This window comes from Ruditapes philippinarum, unplaced genomic scaffold (assembly GCF_026571515.1).
Source record: "Ruditapes philippinarum isolate M1 unplaced genomic scaffold, ASM2657151v2 ctg739_1_1_1_1, whole genome shotgun sequence".
In the NCBI taxonomy this organism is placed as follows: domain Eukaryota; kingdom Metazoa; phylum Mollusca; class Bivalvia; order Venerida; family Veneridae; genus Ruditapes; species Ruditapes philippinarum.
Genome location: NW_026857088.1, coordinates 186,087 through 210,184, shown reverse-complemented (window position 1 = coordinate 210,184; position 24,098 = coordinate 186,087). Strand labels below are relative to the sequence as shown.

At 32.0% G+C, this 24,098-nt stretch overlaps 1 protein-coding gene across 4 annotated transcripts in view; it reads left to right on the top strand.

Moving 5' to 3' along the window:
• The first annotated feature begins 3,063 nt into the window (after window positions 1-3,063).
• The window catches only part of LOC132748739 (protein cordon-bleu-like), an 82,243-nt gene continuing 61,208 nt past the window's right edge, over window positions 3,064-24,098 (top strand). The window contains exon 1 of one of the 4 annotated variants that reach the window (XM_060738368.1): window positions 3,064-3,196. Coding sequence is in view for 3 of the 4 variants with exons in the window: in XM_060738364.1 (XP_060594347.1) it covers window positions 6,438-6,454 (17 nt within the window). In the remaining variant the exon portion in view is untranslated. Of the gene's footprint in view, window positions 3,197-6,422; window positions 6,455-14,598; window positions 15,035-21,161; window positions 21,310-24,098 lie in introns of those variants that run through there. The other 3 variants (XM_060738364.1, XM_060738362.1, XM_060738363.1) reach the window with 3 other exon arrangements.

Genomic DNA, 24,098 nt, shown 5'->3' with positions numbered 1-24,098 from the left:
TATCTTTCCATTGAAAGATTAAACTTAGTGTTGGAAATACAATAAAGCATAATGGTATAGAAAATAAAAGGAACTTTTCTCGTGCAAAAGTGCTGGTCGCATTGATTGCACCTAAGATAATATGTTTCATCTTTTCATTCATGCAATATGTTATTCATATATATTTATTACATGCTTTTCGGTGGTTTATAGAAATATATCAGTGATATAAAACTGGTAATTTCACTGTTTGAAACAGTGAAATTACCACTTTGATAATTTCACTGTTTTGAATTTAAGCCCCTTACGTTGTTTCAGTGAAATACCAGCGTGCACAGTACTGGGTACCAACTTAATGACGTGACGTCGTAAATGACGTCACGTTGTATTATTATTTGGCGCGCTTTTCATTGAGTTTTAGGTTTTATGTCTTTTTAAAACGTCTCTTTGCATATAATAAAAAGAAAATTTGTTTAGTATAGTGTAAGATCGAAATATATTTCACCTTGTGAACACCAAAAGTTCATATTTCGCTCGTGGCTGCGCCACTCGTGAAATATACCTTTTGGTGCTCACTCGGTGAAATATATTCCGATCTTACACTGAACTAAACAAATATCCTCTATATATTTTCACTAGACACAAATTATCTGAATTTTTGTTCAATGTGACAAGCATCTTTTTATGTGTTAGTATAACAATTATTTTAACTTCAACAAAGAAGTATTATTTTTTTGGTTTATTAATTTTTAACACCGTCGATCTCCACCCCTGGCACTTGATTTGAGAGACCTCACAGGATTTTACGAAACAAAGGGAGACAACTATACTAAGACAAGCGTAACGAATAAAATACCGGTTATAGAACGTTTATAGGTGAAAATACCAATTATTTTCGGTACGTTAATTGTGTGCTTAGTGATCAGTGAGTTATATTCACTGTGAAATATAGTGCCCAGTTCAATGTATTTTTTTACTGTGACACTTGTGTTCAAGATGAAAATAAATCCTGTATTTATAGAAAAACTTGAATTTTCTGTTAATTTTATACATATTTTCTCTTTTGACATTTTAATTTGAAAGACTTTCCCTTAATTTTTGTGTATTGGCTGAATTTAGGAGAAAGTAGTCCGGCAAGACACCTGTGAAAATGCAGAAATATGTTTCACTGCAGTGACAAATATTTTTACAGTGAAAAAAGAAAAGAATAACGGAAGAACGGAAAATAAAAATTAGCGTTTTATTTCATCAATATTCCTCAATATTTCATTGATAAGAATACATAATCAGAATATAATATAAACATTTACTTTTTGTATTTTTTTACTGAAAAATAAAAACAATGAAATGAAAAAATAAAAATGAATGATAGTCAGCCGATCACAGTAGTCAAGACATCTGCGCAAAAAGTAGTGAATTTCTTTGACTTGGCTATAAGTTGCACAACAAGATGGGGGTCTTCTGTTCTGTAATATATTGCTGAATTTCAATTTGTGTTCATAGAAATTTTCATTAAATATCTGGGACAAACAATACGCAATCATATGCATTATTAGACCTCAAAGAGTCAATAATATCCCCTCCCCAGAATGGAACTATAATTACGGGAATTACGTCCCTTAGTTTAAAAAACGTCATTTGCTGATGCACACAAGACACGCAAAGAGGAGAGAAATGTCTAGCTAGCTGGCGTATTTTAACTTTTTAAAAAATAACAAACGTAAGGTAAATATTACGAACTGCATGGTAATTAATCTTTAGTTTATAATATACAAGTTTTTCTCCTATAAAATACATAGGGTTCTAATCCATGATTAGATAATTTGCCAAATCCTGGAATAGACGTACCAGGGCAGGACTATACAGTAAGGTTAATTCCGTTTTCTTTAGTTTATTTTATTAAAGTGTATTCCTGGACAATTCATAGGGTTCTAATCCAGAAGACAATATATGTTTGATAACCTAAAACATAAATGTTGTGTGGAATCCATATTTAATAAAAGATATATCAAGTCTAGAAAAACTTCAACAAAGAGCAACAAAACTAGTTTCATCATTAAAAGATCTGACATATATTGACCGTCTTAAAAAGCTTAAACTGCCAAGTCTAATACATCGCAGATTTAATATGAGGGGACATGATTCAGACTTTCAAAATAGTAAAAGGCTTAGATGACTGTGTTTTTGAAAATTTTTTTAGTTATTCGGCATCAACAAGGGGACATAATTTAAAACTAGAAATGCCTCGTAGTAGAACAACTCATTGCCTACATCAGTTTTCAAGACGTGTAATTAAAACATGGAATAATTTGCCAAAAAATGTAGTAGACTCAAAAAGTGTTCATGAATTTAAAATAAAACTAGACCAACACTGGACCGGAGACAATCCATATAAAGTTTAAAATGTTTATTGAAAAATTATGCTGTTATAATTGTATAGCAGAGTGAACAGAAGTAGATAAAAGTATATATAATTAAACATAGAAGTGGTGAGAGCAATAAGAAGAAGTACTGAAAGATTGTCAAAAGAAAAGGGGCTTAAGAAGGGGCTTGGCCCTTCCATCAGAGCCCAGAATCATCCTACAGGTATCCTACAGGTATAAATCCGATGGTAGAAATTAACTGATTATTATTAAGTCATTCCCCATTACTAATCAGCTAATTAATATTTATAAACTTTAAAAGTCGATGAGCCATACCACCGTGTCATGATGGATGTAGGCCTACAAGTTGCACATGCAAATTTGTTTTATTGAATAGCTATCATTATTTATAAGGTATGTTAGAAAACTCAAAATCAATCTAGTTGGAAAACAAATTTACAAAAATGTGCAGCAAATTCTGTAGAGCAGATTTTCATTTGTTTTAGTTTTCACAAACAATAGCTAGTATTTATAGAGACGTTCATAATGATCGAGAGATAATTACACTGTCAGATATTCAGAATCCCATAAAATGTCACAAACTAAATTTACCTGTAGAAAATCACTACCAAAGTGTAGAAAGTAATTTAAAAACTTGATCTTTGAAAGAATTGTTATTTCATTGCAAATTTTATTACAAAATTAAGTGCATTTTCAGAGCCTGGGGTGAATTTGTTGTAAAGAAAAAGGGTCAAGTGAAGTAATTGAAGGGAAGTGATTGAGAGCTGTTGGATTGTTAACCTGGACTGTCGTATCTATTATAGATATCCCGACCTACAAACCTCACCCTCGGGGTATGCGTTATTTTAACTTTGATCTTCACTGATAAAGTGGTGACTTTTAAAACAAATCAGATAACCTTGTCACACATTTGTATGGTCATCTACATAAGAAAAGTTAAGATGGTAGATAAAAATGTAAGCCGTATCAAATACTGATTAATTCACATTGTAAAATAATAAGAAATGATGTGTCAGCAATTTTGCTTTCATATTGCTAATGGTTAATTCTTTGGTAAATTACAAAGGTTTCAAGTGTTATGATTATCATTTGAGGATGTATATGCTGTAAACTAAATTGTCTCTTGTTTTTATCAGTGCCAGGGATATACTGGATATTTGCCTTTAATCAAAATATTCCAAGAGTAAGGTGAGTGTTTGTGTTTGTTCATGGATGTTTTAATAAAAATCTAAGATGCAAGTCAGAATCCTTAAGACACAAACAATCATTGCCCCAATCATGGTGGGGTGGGAACTTCAATTCTAAACATACGAAAGTGTTAGTATAACAATATCTTGGTCTTGTCTTAATTTGACTTTAGTGAATTTTAGTAGGCCATGTTGACATGAGGTCTTCTGGAAGCATAAACTGTGATCTATTTCAATTAATGAAATAATAAACAATTTCATGGGAGCAATATCGAAAAAAAGGGTTCAAATTACACTTACAATGACTAGCATTTTATTGTATATACGGCCTTGTATTTTAACTGTAATATTATCCATACATCCCATTACTTTGGCAATGCTGTACATTATCACATTGGTATACAGTTGTTTAGAAATGATGGTGTGACTTAAAGCGGCATTGCTCCAGATGAGCCAAAATATTTCAATAAAATCAAACCTGAGAAAAATGTACTAAGATTTATGGAAACATAAAAAGAGGTCAGTGTGGAAATGAATGTATTATTATAAAGATATGAGTGTGTCTAAACTTTTTAAGTTGCTAGCAGGAGGAGCAACGGGTCACAGTGAACATTTTGATATTTATTGTGTAATCTGGTTTAGAATTACAAATTGATAAATATATTCATTTTCTAAGTGTCTCAGAATTCCAGTTATATAGTAGAAGTTCTGTCTTTTTTCAATGTCTTAGAAATACAGATAAGAGAAGTTTTGACTTTTGTCATTATGTCAGACCTACCAAGTAGAAGGGCTGTGTATTTCTTTCAGCAGTTTTTCTGAAAGTGGGGAAGTTGTGTTGTTTTTTAGTGTCTTACAATTACAGAAAATCTGGGAAACAAGAGATCTCTTGGTGGCAATGAAAATGAACAAGAGAAAAAAAGATGAAAATTGGAGGCTAACGTTGATTGAAAAATTGAACCATGTTGCGTCTTATTCGGTTTCTTAGAATTATACAAAGTTGGGAAGTTGCCTCCCTTTATCAGTGTCTTAGCATAATCAATTGCAAAGTTGAGAGGTTTTGTCCTTTTTTCAGTTTCTTAGAATAATATAAAATTGGAAAGTTGTGTCTTTATATGCTTAGTGGCAGCAGAAGAAGTTTTGTCTTTCTTTCAGTGTCTCAGAATAATACAAAAATTGGAACTTAAAGTATTGACTTTTCAATGTCTTGGAACTACAAAGTGGGAAAGTTGTCTTATTTTACTGTCACACATGGCCGGGGAAAGCGTGTCTCTTTTTGTGTTACACAAAGCAAGGGAGAAGTTGTGTATATTTTGTCAGTGTACTGTGTGGAGAAGTTGTGTCTTAAGAGTGCCATTGTCTCACTATTACAAACGACTTTTTCAGCATGATAAAAATTTGCAGGTCAGGATGGTTCTTTTTACACATGTGAAATTGTTTTAATTACATTCATGACCCCACCACCACCCATAAACTGAGAAGGAAAACAATAAGGTGGATCACATATTTATTTTTGTAATCAATGCTTTGATCTAATTCTATCAAGGTCAGGATAATTGTTATATATGAATGTAATCATTTATTAATTGCTACAATTGGCTTGCTACATCATATATTGACAGAAGAGATAATGATTTATTAATTAACCTACACCCATGTGCAGATTTTAGCTTAATACTATTTTATAAATATAACTTTGTCAATCTCATTTTATTCAAAATCATATTGCAGTAAGGTGTTATACTTAAAATATTGTTACTTAAGGAGAAATTACAAGTTGATGCTTTCAAACAATTTGAAAATGATGAAAACAATTCTTTAAATACTAGTAAATGTGGAATTGATATTTTAAGGTGCATCCTTAAATTCCTTAATGTAACTTGTCTTGACTGTTGCTATTCTACTCACCCTGGCATTGGCATTAGTCTTTCTTATTTTGGGCAAAAATTCGGCCCCCTCATATCTTTTCAAAAAGTATTTTTTCCCCCACTACCTTTGGTAAAATTTCCCCTGTAATGATCAAAGAGAGATATTGAAAATTTTACAAACTGAAACATTAGTACCTTTTATTCAAAGAACAAAATTACATGTATGTTGATACTCAGAAGTGAAAGAAATATTAAAAATAAATTTAAAGTTGTTCCCTTATTATAGTGATTGCTATGCAATTTTACCAGCCAATGGCTAGATAATCACAACAAAAGTTGGTATTTTTATTTTTTAACTCAAATAAAACCAAACGTAAATTATCAGTAAAAATTAAAGGTCATCGGGACCAATTAAAATAAACCTAAAAATGACCTGTTGCTGTATGAAATATTATTGAAAAACGTTCTTTATTCAAACAAATAATGGACTATTCAAACTTAAAGCTGCAGCCGCAAGCTTCTTGTATTGGAAATTGATTACAAAAATTTTCTGACTGTTCCATTCAGCCAATCATGTACTAATCAATTATAAATATGTAATTGTCTCTGTATTTAAGATATTGACCTGGTATTGACCTTAAACAACACTGTTTATTTCCTTTAATGTGGCTCCACCTGCAGTGTGTTATATCAGTGTTATTGCATAGTTTGGTGACTAATTACCTGCCAATTGTCTATAGTAATATAGTATACAGTTGGACAAGTATGTTATCACTGAAAGTGTGACTCTACAAGTTTGTCTACAAACAGTACATTATGTACTGTTATCACAGTGGAAGGGAAAAAGTGTCACTGAAAGTAAATGCTAGAGATAATGCTGCAGCCATATCTTGGTATTTTATGTAAAGTTAGGCTGAATGGTTTTTCATATTGGCTAGATAAAGTTTGAAAATACAGTCAGGTTTTTTTTCCTTGTATTTATTCATTTCATTTGTAAAGGAAACATAAAAAGAAAAACAAAAATGGGAATTAGAATAAGGTAAGAATTTTTGAAAATACATTGTATATTCATATTGATGATATAATAATGGTGATGTTTCAATTAAATTGTAGGCTAATTTTAATTAGTTTGCGTCTGTAAAGTGGATACTAAGTCTTTTCAAGAAATATTTGTTTTCATGATTTTTTTGCGGAGATATCCAAATGGTTAAACTTTCAACTTCTCAACTTGGGAATTGTAGGTTCAAACCCTACTTATGTGCCAGTGTTTCCTTATATATTCCTTATATGGGACCAGTTCTTTGATTAGTCCAGCAAAGAGATTTGAGAGTGGTTAATAAAAAAGCTCTTAGCTTTCATCATACATGTATTTAATCTAAAATATTTCACTTGCCTCCAACTTCTCTGTGTTTGAATCTCTAATAGGGAATCTCTAATTTAATAACCTTAAATTCTTTGATGTGAGGAAGTTGTCTAGGTAGCTTATTGAAGTTAGTTCCACTCAAGAGTCATAATCTGCCTGAAATAATTCACAGTGGGGCATTTGAGGTTACTCCCTCAATAAAGCCCGAAAGATGCCAGCTGACCCATACAGTGTGACACAACCCATTTTCCTCAACCCATTTACTTGCCCGCCTAAAGAATAAAAAGTTACTTTCCGCTTCTATTAAGTTTATTCAGAGACTGCAAAATCTTTCACATTGGAAGTCATTTTATTAGCTCACCTGTCACAAAGTGACAGGGTCCGCTTCTATTAAGTTAAACCAGAGACTGCAAAATCTTTCACATTGGAAGCCATTTTATATAGGTAAGAAGAAAAAACATTATATTTTGGAAGTGAATGACTCCCAAACTTCCACTTATGGAAGCCCTGAAAAAACATTTGATTTCCCAAAAAGATTTGTCACTCAGACACTAGTATGAATATTCAATGACTTTTCAACACCATTGTCCAAGCTCCCAAGCTTCTGCCTAGTCTAGGAATAGTAAAGCTAAAGAGGGGTTAGTTTTCGTAAAAATGGTTGATGTGGTCACTACATGCAATATGGCATGTATTTTTTTATCAACTACAAGTTGTTATTTTGTTAACATGGTCGGAAATACTGTGAACATTTTATTAACACCAAGAACATGAGTAAATGTCAATGTTTGATACTCTGAATTGTTAACTATTTTGTACATGTATCAAAGGATGACTAGCTGTCGAGTTTTTAAGAATTATTTCAGAGGAGTGGTGGCGTAGTAGTTTAGTAGCCTCTTAAACCAGGTATGATTGGTTCGAGACCATTGTGCTCAAAATGATTCAAGCCAGTATTTGTAGTTTGGATGAAATTGGCATTAATTTACAAAGTATATTATATAATACAATACTTTAGATAAATAATTTAAATAATTTAAATTTGAGACTAGTGTCCTGTTCTCAATGTAATGACTTATATGCTAATATTTTATAAAAATCATAAATGGTTTAAATGCATGTTTCATATGCAAGATTGAAAAATTTACTGTATAATCAGATTTTCACATTATTTGCTGATAAATTTGATAAAACTTTTGACTATATCTATTTTATCTCCAAGTCCTCTACTTTTCAATTTTGTCTATCTCATGAAATATTTTTATTCTCACATCTTCAGTTCACAAAATTTTAATTTCTTAACACCAAGGTCCAAACTCCCATGCTTCCAGGATTTAAATCCATAGATAGGGACAATTGTTGTTTTGTATTTTCCAAGACAATTTTCATTCCTGGGTTTGATAAGGATGTAGCTTTGTCTCTTTGTAGTGGTCAAGTTAATATGGTAATAATACTTTGTTGTCACTGAAAAGCTGTTTATAGGAAAATCACAGACTTCTTGTCGTCCTAATATGACAGTTTTCTTATTAAAGAACTTGAAGAAAAGCTAGGATCAAGTCTGGAGTACCAGCTTAGGATACTGTCAGATCAGAATTTTAAAAAAAGTTAAAAAGGAAAAAGTCTTTGTTAGCCATTGTGACATTTGCAATGTCAAATTGATAAATTGAGTTCTTAGACAGATTGATTTTGAATTGGTTTTAATGTCAAAGCTTACTTTAAATGTTTAACAGAGAGGGTTTAATGTCAAAGTTTCTTGAGACGTCATTTCTTTAAGATTATATCTAGAGGACTAATTGCATGGTGACATTTTGCTGGAGAGGATAGGCTGAGAGATGGGGGGGGGGGGGGGGGGATTCAAAGGGAAGGATGTGATTTGCAGGTGAAAAAATTTGCTAGAAGCTGAATAAGGAGATGGTTTGTCATGATTAAGTCGGACTAATGTAGTCATTAATGTATGATTAATAAGATATTGACAAGTTCTGATCTGTTTATAGTAAGTAAATGATAAATGTGCTCTATCACAAAAGTCAGCGAAAGTCGCCACTATACTGCACTATAGTCGTTACTGATGCACCAATCTGTCTGCATGGTGTTTTATGATACCAAAATGTTATTGTACATCTAACCTGTGATTGTAAATAGAAATTGATATTTTGTTTTTAATGGTGAAAATCATCTCTGGTTGTAAAAGTTTTGGCCAGTGTTATGTTATTTGTATCAAAATCATTTAAATTACTTTCCTTTTTTTTGGTGTCTGATTGAATAACAAGAAAACTTTATCGATATCTTGCCAAATTTGTATAAAGTACTAAGTCTTGCTTTTTTGTAAATTTAATAAGTAATTTCACGGTCAATAATTCTAAAATTCAAAGCCCAAAAGTAAAAAGTTCTGTTAGGACTGGCATAAGAGTTAGCTGGTCTTGTTTTGAGAAGATGACATTCAGAATCGGTCATTATAATGCTAGATGAAATCAGGAGAACAATAATCTACATGTTTGATGTGACATTAAAGATTTTTAAATTACTTCATTACATGTCAATCATAATGTTGGGTCATTTCTAAAATCGCAAGATAAATTAAGGTAATGCCATAGATAGATAGTAAGACCATGATTGAAGTAAACACAACAACAAAAAATAAAAAAAAGTTAATTTCATTTAAAGTGGTTAAAATTGCTTTATTACCTGTCCATCATTATTTGGAAATTGCTTAAGTTACCAGATACGTGTTATAAGAATTGATGTCTTTGAAAATTTTTATCATAAAGTGAACATTACAATCATGTTAAAGATATAGTAATTTAAGCCTCAAATTGCCTGCTGATGATCTGACCAGTTTGATATATGACATTACCGCTAATTACTTGTAATAAGGTTGATCACAAAGTTTTTGTTTGAAAGAATATAGTTTGCAAAATATTCTTTTTTTTTAAACTGGTAAGTTTATTTGTGGGAATCATGATTATGTTGAAGATTTGTGTTGTCCTAGTTTTCTCTAGTTCTAGAAATTCTTTAGTCATATCAGAAAGATGGAAGTTATAACTCTGCATAATTCTTGTTACTGAACTGTGAATGTGTGTATTTCTGCATTCATTTATACTTGCCACCGCATCCTCCAGAAGAGTATTAGTCATTTTAGATTTTGGAGGATAGTGCAAGATACAGATACAGAAAGATGCCCCAATTACAGAAAGATGCCCCAATTCCAGAAGCTTCTCCTGGTTCTTTCAGGTGCCAAGTATTTAAGCACTCATACACAGGACCTCAAAAGACTGATTAGTAATTTTATTTGGGCAGCCTGAGAACCGACCCTGCAATGTCGAGATTACAAGTCTCGCACTCTAACTGATTGAGCTATGCGGGCTGTTACTGAACAAGAGTTATCTTTCTTGAAATGCTCATTAGCAGTAGGTCACATTAAGTCACCCATGCTAATCTAGGTTAATTATTTTTGTGCCCCCATGATAGTGGCGGGCATTTAGATTTACCCTTGTCCGTCCGTCCTTCCGTCCATCCGTCCGTTCACTTTTGTGTCGCACGTAACTCAAAAAGTATTTGACTTAGAGTCATGAAACTTTACAGGAATGTTGATCAGCATGTGTAGTTGTGCACCTGGGTATTTTTGTCTGGATATTTTTAGTATTTTCAGAGTTATTGCCCTTGACTTAGTAAAATTTTGCAATTTTCAACTTGTGTCGCATGTAACTCAAAAAGTATTTGACCTAGAGTCATGAAACTTTACAGGAATGTTGATCAGCATATGTTGTTGTGCACCTGGGTATTTTCGTCTGGATATTTTTAGTATTTTAAGAGTTATTGCCCTTGACTTAGTAAAATTTTGCAATTTTCAACTTGTGTCACATGTAACTCAAAAAGTATTTGACCTAGAGTCATGAAACTTTACAGGAATGTTGATCAGCATGTGTAGTTGTGCACCTGGGTATTTTCGTCTGGATATTTTTAGTTTTTTCAGAGTAAATGCCATTGACTTAGTAAAATTTTGCAATTTTCAACTTGTATCGCATGTAACTCAAAAAAGTATTTGACCTAGAGTCATGAAACTTTACAGGAATGTTGATCAGCATGTGAAGTTGTGCACCTGGGTATTTTCGTCTGGAAATTATTAGTATTTTCAGAGTTTTTGGCCTTGATTTAGTAAAGTTTTGCAATTTTCAACATGTGTCGCACGTAACGCAAAAAGTATTTGACCTAGAGTCATGTAACTTTACAGGAATATTGATCAGCATGTGCAGTTGTGCACCAGGTATTTTCGTCTGGATTTATTTAGTATTTTTAGAGTTATTGCCCTTCACTTAGAAAATTTTTGCAATTTTCAACTTGTGTCGCAAGTTACTCAAAAAGGATTTGACATACTGTCATTAAACCTTATGGGCAGGTTGCTCAGCATATTAAGATTTGCACCTGGGGTTTCGCTTGTGGATTTATCCAGTATTTGTAGAGTTATTTCCCTTTACTTAGTAAAAAGATTGACAGAACAGTGGCGCGGTGGGGGCACCCGTGTCCTATGGACACATTTCTAGTTTACCTTTATATCAAATGTATTCTGTAATTATGATTCAGCTTAGGTGCCTTGTTTTTCAAGAAGACAAGAATGTTATTTCCCCTGGAACATCCAGAAAAGAAAGAGTTACCTTCCCTGATAAAATCTCCAGTATTAAAAGACAAGAATGTTACTTCCCCTGGAACATTCAGAAAAGAAGAGAGTTACCTTCCCTGAATGAAACTTCAATAGAAAAGGACAAGAAAGTTACTTCCCCTGGAACATCCAGAAAAGAAAAAAGTTACCTTCCCTGAAAGAAACTTCAATAGAAAAGGACAAGAAAGTTACTTCCCCTTAAAGGGACATCAGACTGAAGACAACAATTTTACTTCCCCTGAAAGATGCATTTCTTACTTCTTCTAAAGGAAACATTGATTACTCCTAAAGCAAACATTTATTACTACTGAAGAAAGGTTTTTTTTAACATTTCTTCTGTTCTATTTATATAAATGAAAAAGTCTAGCTGGAGGCATTTGAGTCATAGGTTTTCTTTATCAATGACTATTTATTATTTAAGATATCCTTTAATTAGATTATTGGTTGGCAAATACCCAATACAAGTAAGACATTTTGGAAACATGGTAAAGGCTTACACCATGTCATAAAGTTATCTATAAATAACTGCAAATTAATTCCTCAGATTTGAAGATGAATTTAAGAATATGTTCAATCATTCAACTTGTTTTTATATGATGATACAATTAATGTGTACATTTGTAACTAATATATATTCTGGTGGTCAGCATTTTTTGGGGGGAAATGTTTAACTATTATAACATTGTTTATAAAACATGAAGAGGCAATTAAAAAAGGAGTGCAACTTTAAGATGATTTTGCCTGTTACCCAAGGTCTATGTTGTTCTCACCATTCCATTAGTTTCAAGTTCAAATCCCCAAATAGTAATGATTGGATGTATAAGTCTTTGATGGGTACAATTCTAGAAAGTTTCAAACCAATTTTATGCTCATATCAATTAAAATAATGCACAAAAGTACAATAGTAATGGTCATTGGATGGTTATACTTTTGTATGGTATTTGAAAGGGAAAAGTACTTCAGGTACAAATATAGAAATATCATGAAGGATTATGGTGTCTTTACAAGGACAACAATTTAGTTGATATAGAAACATAAAAAAACTAGGTAAAATAATGTGAAAATTTTATCAAGAATGGATTTTACTTATTAACCATACACAATTTTGGGAATTTTACATGTTATAGTGATATGCATCTACTAAACATGTGATATGTAATCTAAAATAACTTGCTAGGTATTTGTTATTTAGTTTACAGAATTTTTTACTTTGATTATAAAGGAAGCTAATAGTAAACTTACAGACACACCTGGAACCAAATAGTTCTGAGCAATGAGTGACTGATTTATTTTGCTCAAGGGAACAATGTCTTGCCCCTGATAGGGTTTGAGCCCACATGGCTTTATACACATTGTAAAGGATTTATCATATACAGGATACTGCATCCATATAAGTGATCCTTAGAATGCTAGTCTCACCTGTTATCCACTCGGCCATGCCGCCACTTGTTCACCCATCCAGATCACTACAGTGAGCAACATTGACTTGCCAGAGCACAGTTCAGCCACCTGGGCATTTTACCTGTTGAGCATTTTACCAGTACTTGATGCCACGACTTTTGCAAGGAAATGCTTGTTACTTCTGTACATACCAGAGCAGGGGTTCATTGCGAATCACCTAGAAAGGATTCCGTGATCAATCTCAATGAAAATAACATGCACCATCTGGGAATCGAACCCACATTGCCTAATTCTCAGTCCAATGCTCTACCAGTTGAGCTAACTGGAGGGTGCGTTAATAACTTGTATTATGATTGGTTTAGCCTTAAAATACGATCACCTATATTGTCACCTAATCAGCCTAGTAATGAAAAATGGAGGGAAATACAGTACGGATATTATTTCTACCTGATACAGGCCAATTGAGTATGCTAACATTATACAGGGGGATAGGTTTTCATCTTGTAAATTGTTAATCGTAAGGTTCGTTGAATTTCTTTGATCGTATCATAGTTTAAACTTCAAAAAAACTGAATAAAGCTTTATTTACATTTAAGTGATTTTGAATTATTTTGCACGATACATAAATTATGACTAAGAACCCCAGATAACAAGGTTTAAAACATTGTTTATAATTATTTGACACAATTTTTTTTTCAATAGAAAGAATTTTGTCAAAAAAGGTCGTCAACGTGTATTCTTGTTAAACAACACTTGAACTAGAAAAAAAGATGTTATTTAATACTAAGGACCGTTTGAATGCAGACTTTAAAAATATATATGTACATAGTGTTGAATTTTAGATCGGTTGTTTAAGCATTGATTCGATAAACATATACCTTGAAAAAAATGTGATTACCGGTAATATTTACTATACACCAAAATCAAACCAAATAACTGCGGAATGTTTTATTGTAATTAATGAGGCCGTTCTTCTTCAAACATTCCTACCACTTCAGTACATCTGCTCATTGACGACTGGAAGTTTATTTAAAGATCAAAAGGGGATTAATTTTATGTCATTAACTTTTATTTACAACCCTGTGGACATAAAAAGATAATTTCATTGCCTGAAAAGAAATGTTTTGTTAAGCACTTAACATGTGTTATTACCATGTGCGATTGTCTTGTGACAAATATTTTTACTGTAGGAGTGTTAAAGCAGCAAGGGACATTGTGTGTCTAGCTTTCGTTTAATTAACTCTCTCTGGACTTTTTCGGTAAAAACGATGAGTGTGAAACACTGGTGATTTTTTTCCTCCTCCATTTTTTTTTTTGCAATAACTTTCGATTAAAAGTGAGTAGCAAACAGTATTTTATGTGGAAAGATTTTTCGAATATTTATCGTAATGCGTCAAGTTATGGTTTTTTTGCCGATTTCTGTGAAAAAGGCATGTGAAAATAGATCGAATAGGTGAAATTTACTGATTTGCTTGATTGACGAGCTGGGAAATATTGCACTGTTAATGACTTCAAAATGAAAACTGTGAGAATCATGGAAAATACAGAAAAAGCGTTTTAATAAAGTGCTTCGTTTTTTTGTCAAAGTTTTATTAATTCTGTGCTAAAATATCGTACATCAGAGCCCGATCTGTAGATTTTTGGATAACCGTAACTGTTTTGGTAGTGTAAAGGTATTTAATTCCTTGATATTACACGTAAATGGGATATTTACACGGAGCAAAAAAATTAAAGTACCTAGCACATTGTCCCCCTACTTAGTGTTGTATTACAGGGTCTATTCGTTGTTCATTGCTTCAAGCTATATTTAACTGTTACAAGATCTATTGAATCCATTTCGTAGGGGTAGATGAGAGAAGTAAATTATAGGACATAGACAGTTAGTTGACCCTGCAGTTTTGAAGGATTTAAAACCTATTCATAAAAGGGAGAGATAGTGATAATCAAATGTGTTGAAATGTTTTGTGAATCTTGAATGAATGACATAATCAATGAGAGGATATTGTGATAGAAGAAAAATAACTGTTCATTTTGTTCAAAACAGATAAAGGTGTGTTTTATATGTGTCATGTGATAACAGAAAAATGTTCACAATTTTATATTTTTTACGCAACTAGTAACTGATTCAGATTTTAGGAACGTTCATATAAAATTGTGTATATTAATTAAGTGTGCTAGAAGAAAAGTATGGGGAATAAGAATAGGTAAGTCTTAGTTATTTTCTAATCTTAATATTTCAACGTGTTTTATATAGATGTTTAGTACATTTTCCTTATAGACAGTGTGAAAATTATAACTGTAAGAAATTATGAGCTTGTGTTTATTTTTGAATTTGTCACTGAATTTTAGATTTTTTATCTAGATGTACATTGTAGCATGCACATGTGACTAGCATTTTCCCTATTCAAAAATAGAATTAACTACAATGTATTAAAGTATTTAAGTTTTGAAGATTATGTACATATTTATTAAGGTTAAGGAGTAACTTCTAAATCAGAATAATAGTAAAAATACATAATATAAACAGGCTAGTGAAATTGCCAGATCGGGCTTAAAATGAAAATTGCACATTTCTTGGAAAGTATCAAAGTTATTTTTACCTTTTTAAAGCATATTATTTCCTACCTAATTTGTGATGTATAAGAACTAAAATTAAATGAATTTTAGTTATTAAACAAGAATATTTTGCCTTTGTTGGATTTTAAGCAGCTAAAATTTTCAAAGTCCAAGAACATGACTTTTTAAAATGAATTCCAATTGAATTTTGAGTTTTATATGATCAGATATATTCATTTGAATGCGCCATCATGTAAATTATGGCAGTTCTAATCTGTGTAAAATTTTTTTAGCAAAAACATGTAACCCCTGTGGGTGAGTGTGGTCAACAATTGTTATGCAATTAAAAATACAGCATACAATACAGAAATTTAAGGTGCTGGCGCATTAGAAGAGATACCCAGGATGCAAAATAATCCAGATTTGAGGAAAAAGGCAAATGCAAAAGATGTGTTTATGGACTTAAAAAAATTGGACCATATAAAAATGAAAAAAAGTGATGTGAAATCCGTATTACTCATAATAAAAAATGTAACGTTTGTTTAAGTCTATCTAATTATAATGCCTAAGATATATCACAAGTTTAAAAGCAATATCTTTGACTGTTTTTGAGAAATTACATTTTTTCATTTTAAGCCCGATCTGGCAATTTCACCAGCCTGATAAATACCCATAAGAAGTATCATACTAGTTATAAAACTTTAATGTATATTAGAGTACTAGATTGATTTGATTAATATAATTAAAATGTAATTAAGTAAATAATAATTGAGATATCATTAACCTTACAGGCTTGTTAAAGCTTATATCATGGTGTCAGAAAGTAAAAATATCTCAACGCATCATCATTTATAGGACTAAGATATCATCATCTTTATTTATGTTTGATTTGTGTAATGTGAATCATTTTTTCCGTGCAATTAAGATTCATGTCTTGTAATGTAGATTTCTGTAAATGTCTGAAAAGTAGATTTGTGGTTCATGTAATGTACATTTCTGTGGATGACTTAAGTATAGATTTGTACCTCATGTAATGTAGATTTATGTGAATGAAGGAAGTGTAGATTTGTGCCTCAGGTAATGTAGATTTCTGTGAATAACTGAAGTGTAGATTTGTGCTTCATGTAATGTAGATTTCTGTGAATGTCTGAAGTGTAGATTTGTGCTTCATGTAATGTAGATTTCTGTGAATGACTGAAGTGTAGATTTGTGCTTCATGTAATGTAGATTTCTGTGAATGACTGAAGTGTAGATTTGTGCTTCATGTAATGTAGATTTCTGTGAATGAAGGAAGTGTAGATTTGTGCCTCATGTAATGTAGATTTCTGTGAATGAAGGAAGTGTAGATTTGTGCCTCATGTAATGTAGATTTCTGTGAATGAATGAAGTGTAGATTTGTGCCTCATGTAATGTGGATTTCTGTGAATGAATGAAGTGTAAATTTGTGCCTCATGAAATGTGGATTTCTGTGAATGAATGAGGAGTAGATTTGTGCTTCATGCAATGTACATTTCTGTGGATAACTAATAAGTAATTACATTTATGCTTCATGTAATGTAGATTACTGTGAATAACTGAAGTATTTTTGTTTGTTTTGGGTTTTACGTCAAATTGACACAGTATAGGTCATATCACGAAGTTCCTGCTTTACTGGTGGAGGAAGACCTCAGGTGCCCTTCCATGCATTAATTCAGGCATGAACGGGCACCTGAGTAAAACCACCAACTTTCCGTAAGCTAGCTGGATAGCTTTCTCTTATGAAATAACTGAAGTATAGATTTGTTCCTCTGACATGTGATGTAGATTTCTGTGAATGACTGAAGTGTAGATTTGTTCCTCATGTAATGTAGATTCCAAGGGATTTGATGCATCATGAAGTGTAGATTATATGAAATTTAAGTAATGTAGATTTCTGAGACTATGCAAAAGAGTTTTATGCAAAAGAAAATGAAGGTTTCTGAGACTAAATAATATATATCTTGTGAATAAGAAGACTCTTGTGCCTTTTTATGTAGATAAATATATGACATGTTATATGGTATTTCCTGATTTGTGATATAATGGACCTTTTATTGCAGTTTTATTTGCCCAACTTTTCTTGTTTGATTTATATTTATATATGTTGAGGTGGCGCGATAGCTCAGTTGGTTAGACCACTGACTGTCACTCCTGAGGTTCCGGGTTCGATCCTGGGTAACACCCTTGGGATTTTTCAGAAACACTTTCAGTGTTTCCCACCTAACTAGAGGTTTACTGGTACGAAACCCAGGTAATCCTCGCATGTATCAGTGCTATACACTGGGCATGTAAAAGAACCAAGGAATCTATTCAATAAGAGCTAGGGACTGGTTCCCGGATTTCCTTGTATCTCATAGCTGTCTCTAGTGTCTGCTGAGGTAAGGACCCTACTGGAAATAAGTGCTTGCACTTTAGTAGGTTATCCTTGACCGCCCGGTCTAAAGAAAATCAATCAATCTATCAATATACATTGCATGATGTAGATTGTCATACTGTTTTCACCGGATTTTATTTAATATGTTATTCAAAATTCCCATGCAGATTTCTGCGACTTGTTGCCAAGCTATGTTTTTCTTGTGATGTCACTTCTTTGCATTACCTATGTTGTAGTTAATAATGTCTAAAGAAGATATAAATTTTGCATTCCTTTTATAAACAAAGAATCGTAATGTCTGCATACGTTGATGTTGTTTTAAAGGATAGTCTTATCAAAATTTCGTTGGTCTTCCAAGTAGTCCAACCACTTATTCATGTCCAACACTTTAACTAAACCAAAGTTCTTTTCTGTTTATATCTTACATGTTACAATAAAATAATGAAGATAAAATACATGTACTTGTTGTTGTTGGTCATTTTATGTTTATCTTACATGTAGCAAACACTGCAATGTTTTCTTTATGATGTTGAGCAAGATTTATGACATCAGTATTAAGAGTTATTATATTCTTAAGCATCCACTTGTATGCAAAACGTAAGCATTGTGTGCATTGATCCAGATAGGCATTTTAGACTTAACATGATTGCAGGCTCCTGTATATGATTGATCCCTTAGAGTATTTATAAATTAAAAGTTTTTACAGAAAGTGACTTTTATTTTGTTATAAGAACTCAAATGCATTTATGTTAACTTTAAATAATTAGGTAAAAAAAATTGTTAAAGAAATATAATAATAGATACTCAGTATTGCAAAAAATGATGCAAACTTCTCACAGGAATAGTCATCTTCAAAAACTGATTTATTTCAAAGTCTCAAATATGTGGACAAAATTATATTTGGCTATTTTCATGCACAAAATACTTAAAAATTTTCACAATTATTTTGTTTTTGATAAAGTTCCCCCAAATATTTAATACCAGTAAAGTTTACACAAAGAACGAGTACTAGTATTTCCCTTTTAAAAATATGTGTCATAAAATCTTTTAAAGATTTGCCATAACTGTTATGCATGGGATTCACAAAATATGCAAATAAAAATGATATAAAGATTGTATGGTTTACGTTATGTATACAATGAATCACATTACGCCTAGGTAAACTTGATATTTCCGAAACTATTCAAGATGCTCCGAGATTTAATTTTAATGGCAAAATAGCTTCATTTCATTATAGTCAGTAAGAAAGAAATTTGATATTTCACAAAATGAATTATGTTACCCTGCATTGTAAAAGGCTCCAAAATATATTTCCTAATATGTTTAATAACAAATGATAAAAAGCTCTATCTTTCTATAACCTCTTTAAGTACTGTCAAAATTTGCATAGACTGGATGTCAAACCAATTCTTTCACCTTTCCTTGCACATGTGACATAGTACATGATATGCCGAAGGGCGTCCATGGCCGAGTGGTTAAGGTCGTTGATTTCAAACCACTTGCCCCTCACTTCTGTGGGTTCGAATCCTGACAGGGACTTTAGATTCTTTCATGTGAGGAAGTTATCCAGCTAGCTTATGAAAGTTGTTGGATCTACTCAGGTGCCCATTTCTGCCTGAAATAATGCACAAAGGGGCACCTGATGTCGTCCTCCACCAGTAAAACTGGAACGTCCCCATATGAGCTATACTGTGTCGGTGTGACGTAAAACCCAATCAAACAAAATCAAACATGATATGCCGAAAATAAAAATAAGAAGAAAAACACGTGCATTATGTTAACTAGTAACAATTTAGTATAAAACTTTTAAAAAAAATGGTTTATAGAATTTTGAGCTGAGTTGCCCACTTGACAGAATTTGTATAAAAGAAAAAATGGACTTAAACTTGGTAATCTGTCTGAAGCATATACTTGTTTACAATTAGATTTTGTGACATGGCAGTTTTTCTTCAAAGTAACTTTTTGAAAGACAAAAAAGAACAAACTAAATTTTAAGCCTATTATATACTTTAAACATTGTTGCGCATTTTGGCCATATTTTTGATAAGATCAAGGGAGACAACTTTGTTATACTTATTGTTCATTTTGTAGTAGAGATAAGGAAGTTATTTACTACCTCCCTTTGACAGTGAATGGTTGTCATGATATTAACTGATTGAGCACATTACTGGATTTGATTCAGGCTGCGATATTGATTCAAGGTCAAGGTCAAATATCGAGAGACATTGTTTTAAGTCATTCAAAGGGAAGTTTCGGACCACTTGAGTGACCTTGAAATAATGGAGATTTTTTCGAATATTACCATACTTATAACTTTTTATCAGTGTGTCTTATATGATACATATATTATATGAGTTAAAACCTAACCTAGTAAAAGATTGAAAAATATCAGTGAGCCATTATGATATCTCAAACTAGGGTATAAAACTGTCAAGAAGAGGGAGTCAACTGCATGTGAGCTTATTCTGTGTTTGTTTGAATGGTCATTCTAACTTCTGATTTGAACATTACAGCTGAAAGGACTGGCTGAATATTTAATGTGTCTGTCTCACAATCTAGTGTTGGTACAAACCCCATTTAAGTAAAAACCATGTTTCCTCACACAAAACGTTTTATATATAAGTTCCTGGATGTATATTGTGGAGTTGTTCATGGCAGCGTCAAGGTGTTTGTTCACAATGGATCTAAAATGAGCATGTACATGGATATAAGCTTGAGTCTTCAATTTTGTCAGTTTCAAGTAAAAAGGGCTCAGTCACTGTCTTATTAGGACTCAAACTTATGAGCCCTGGCCCCAAGGTTATAAAACCTTTCCATGAGATCAAGCTCGAATCTCAGGATTTTCATTGGTCAGTTCACATATTGTGCCAGGTGTTTCTGATCAATCAAATACCTGAGATATGAGTTTGAGATTAAAATGTTACTTTATAATCCATCCCAGAACTAAGACATTCTTATTTTGTAGCTTATAAGGCAGTTGTCAGATGTATAAGACTTGACAATTTTGCTCTTCTTTTAAAAGATGAGTTTAATAGACCACAACACTACAGCAATAAAAAGATTGACCTTAGCTGTAAGCCTTGTTTGCTCGTTGAAAACCTTTTCAGCCATCAATATGAAAACATTTTAATAGTTAATGATTCATATGTTTATAGCAATTTGAAAGTAGTCATGATCTGTTTATATCTTCCTTTAATGTTTATACTTTAAATTATTTGACTGAATGCCCGATATGAAGTGTAAAAACTGTTTATGATACTAGAGTCTTGCCATTGGTGTCAAATCACGGTGTTATCATCGACTTTGCCGAGGTTTTCTCATTTTTAATGAATAAATTAAAATGCTTGTTGAAAATTACCTTATTTGAAGATGATATTGTACTAGGCTGTAATAATAAAGTAAAGTAGGGGTGTGTTTTTTGTATTTATAAATAGACAAGTTGTTACAAATTGCATGAACTATTTTACTAGAAATATTTGAGGTTACTTGAAAAAAAAAATTTCTTGGGATAATTATGGATCCTGAAGAAAGGTAGGTTGTCAGTTTGTGTAATAACTTATAGTAACAATAACTTTATCATTCAGTCCTTACTAAATCTTTGATTTTATCAGTTTGAAATGTTGTCAGATGTTTACAGTTTTGTTGGGACAATATTGTGGTTTTATGAAATGTTGGGAATTGTGGCAAATCATGCAAAGCGCCAAACACCTGTTTGTGGAAGGTCCATGGTTCTACTCAACTGCATGTTTGGCATTAGGGTATAGTACCTGACAAACTGCTGATCAGCACTAAACTAGAAATTCCCCATAATGACTTTACTGTGTTGGAATAAAAAAATTGTTGGCCCTTTGTCAAAAGAGAATAGTTCCCCAATTGGGAAAACTCAGGCTTCATTGAAGACTTGAATAAATTTTGCTTTTTAAAATTAAAAAAATTAAATAAATTTAAATTTTGCAGATATAAATTTAAATTCCTAATAACTTGTAGTGGTACTTTTGTAATTACTATGCTATGTCACAAAGCAGTCGTTAAACGCTGTTTAAGCCCAACCTTCAAAAGTCCTTGAATTTAATAACTTAAAAAAACTTGCACCAAAAGTCCTTCAGTGTTTTAACTATCTTATTACTAAAGATTACGTAAAATACCAGGCTTGACATGTTTTCATTTATTAAGTTTTCAGTCTTCTTATACTTGTCATAATTTAACATGTTTTTTTCGTTTTTAAAATATTCAGCTAGATGTTTTCAAAGTGCAATGTTCAGGTGACGCAAACATTCTATATACTAAATACAAACATTAATGGTTATGGCTTAATTTTTTAAGAGATTTGTTTTTAATTTCATATTTTTTTGAAGTGGACCAGGTTGCTGTGTTGAAATGCCCACTTTGATTATTTTCAGCTCTATTATAGAATTTCCATACAAGATGTTTTAACTCTTTCTTTTATAGCAGTATTATATTATAAGCCAGTCATTATTGAACATGCTCTAGTAATAGAGCTTGACCAGGGATGTGGGATAGGAGACTGAGCACCTGATGTTGGCGCTGTTGTTTTTATGCAGATTTTAACACATTTGTATAGTTTAAATAACAGGCTTTCCTGCATTAAACTAATCAGTACTGACTAATTATTCCATAAGTGATCAAGTACTAATCCCATATGATTTCTGAGTCATTGGTCTGAGACAAATGATTATTAGACTGGATGTCTGAGAACAGTTGTCATGGAGAAATTTTGCTACCCTAGAAGATCGAACCACAGACCGGCCTGAATAACAAACTGGCTCTGTATAGCTATTTCTATTGAGCTTAGTGGGCGGATACTACCTTTTTTATTTTTTTTTAATTTCCAAGCTTAATATAGAGAATTTTAACGGTTTTGTTTATTTAGAAAATGCCTATATTTGACCTCTATTTTTATATGGAAAGAAAATCACCAAAGCCGGGTGTTTTTCATAAATATGACAGATGATATCTGTACCTGACATAAAGATAGTTTTATATTATTATTGTCATTTCAACTCCATATATAGTTACCGGCCTGTTTTCTTTTCAATCGGTATAGGCGTCATATGGTCTCTATCTGTATAATGAAATCATACCATGAAGTTTATAATGTAGTTGTATCCATACAATTTATAAATAAATGTTTAAAGTGAAACTTATTTCTTGAGACTTTCTTGGTGAATTTTGATACTTATCTGTTGAATTTTATGCGATTTGCTTTTTTTGAAAATTAAATTCTGGCGTTTCTCATTGGATAAAACCGTTACCATCGTTACCCTGCTGTAAATTGTGTAATGGACTCTCCCTACTTTCAAATTGGATCAAACCATTATTATCAAAAGGGGTTTCAAAATTAAAACACTCCTATGCCTGAAATAATTCCCAGAGGACACTCAATGTCTTCCACTGGGACTAAATCTGGACTGTTGCCATTTATGACCTTAAGTGCAAGTGAAGGCTCAATTGATTAGCAGTCTGCCAACTGTATAAAGAGTCTCAGACTTCATGACAGTGGGGGCTTGCTTTTTACTCTATCTATACAGGTATTAGTTAGATTAATCAGTATATTGCCACTGCTTTACTTTTTGGTTCATATATATGTATTGCAATTATACAGTGTTTATATTGTAAATTACCTTTTAATGTTTATTAAATGCAGTAATTCAGATAATTTTATGTGAATAAGCCTTGAGGTATTTTAAATTCGATGAATTTTTTTTGGCGTAAAAATTTTAACTGTAAGATTGATAAATTTTTTGCATTATAATTGTCTATATTGTATACAATGTAAGAATAATTTTGTGAAGCATAATGGTAGGAGTTAATTTTAAATCATTTAAGTCTTTATACAAAAAAGTGACTTATGCTTTCATGTAGGGCCACCTTAATGTTGCTGAATTCAAACCACTTGCCCCTTGCATCTACTGGTTTTAATCTAACTTATAGAGCTTAGAATTGTTACTGTCAGAAATGAGTGGATTTAGAGAGGTTAAAAAAATTGTGTAAATATCCCTTTGAAAAGAAATGATACTGTTGTTGTAAAGAGGTAATTGTTGTACAAAGGTGGTCAGTAAGCACAGGTTGCGCTGTAACTTGCAGAAACAATTCCTATTAAGCTTAAATTATGTTAGTAAATGGTGTATGATATAAATTCATGGTTGTTTTAAACTGTTATGAAAGAAGATCTTGTCTCGGTCTACTTAGTGATTTACTGTGTTCCTTTTAAAACAATAAAGAAAAAATTGCCCTCCGAACAAATTTGTCAAGATTGACAAAATGATTGACAATAAAAACAGAAGATGACAAGTAATTTA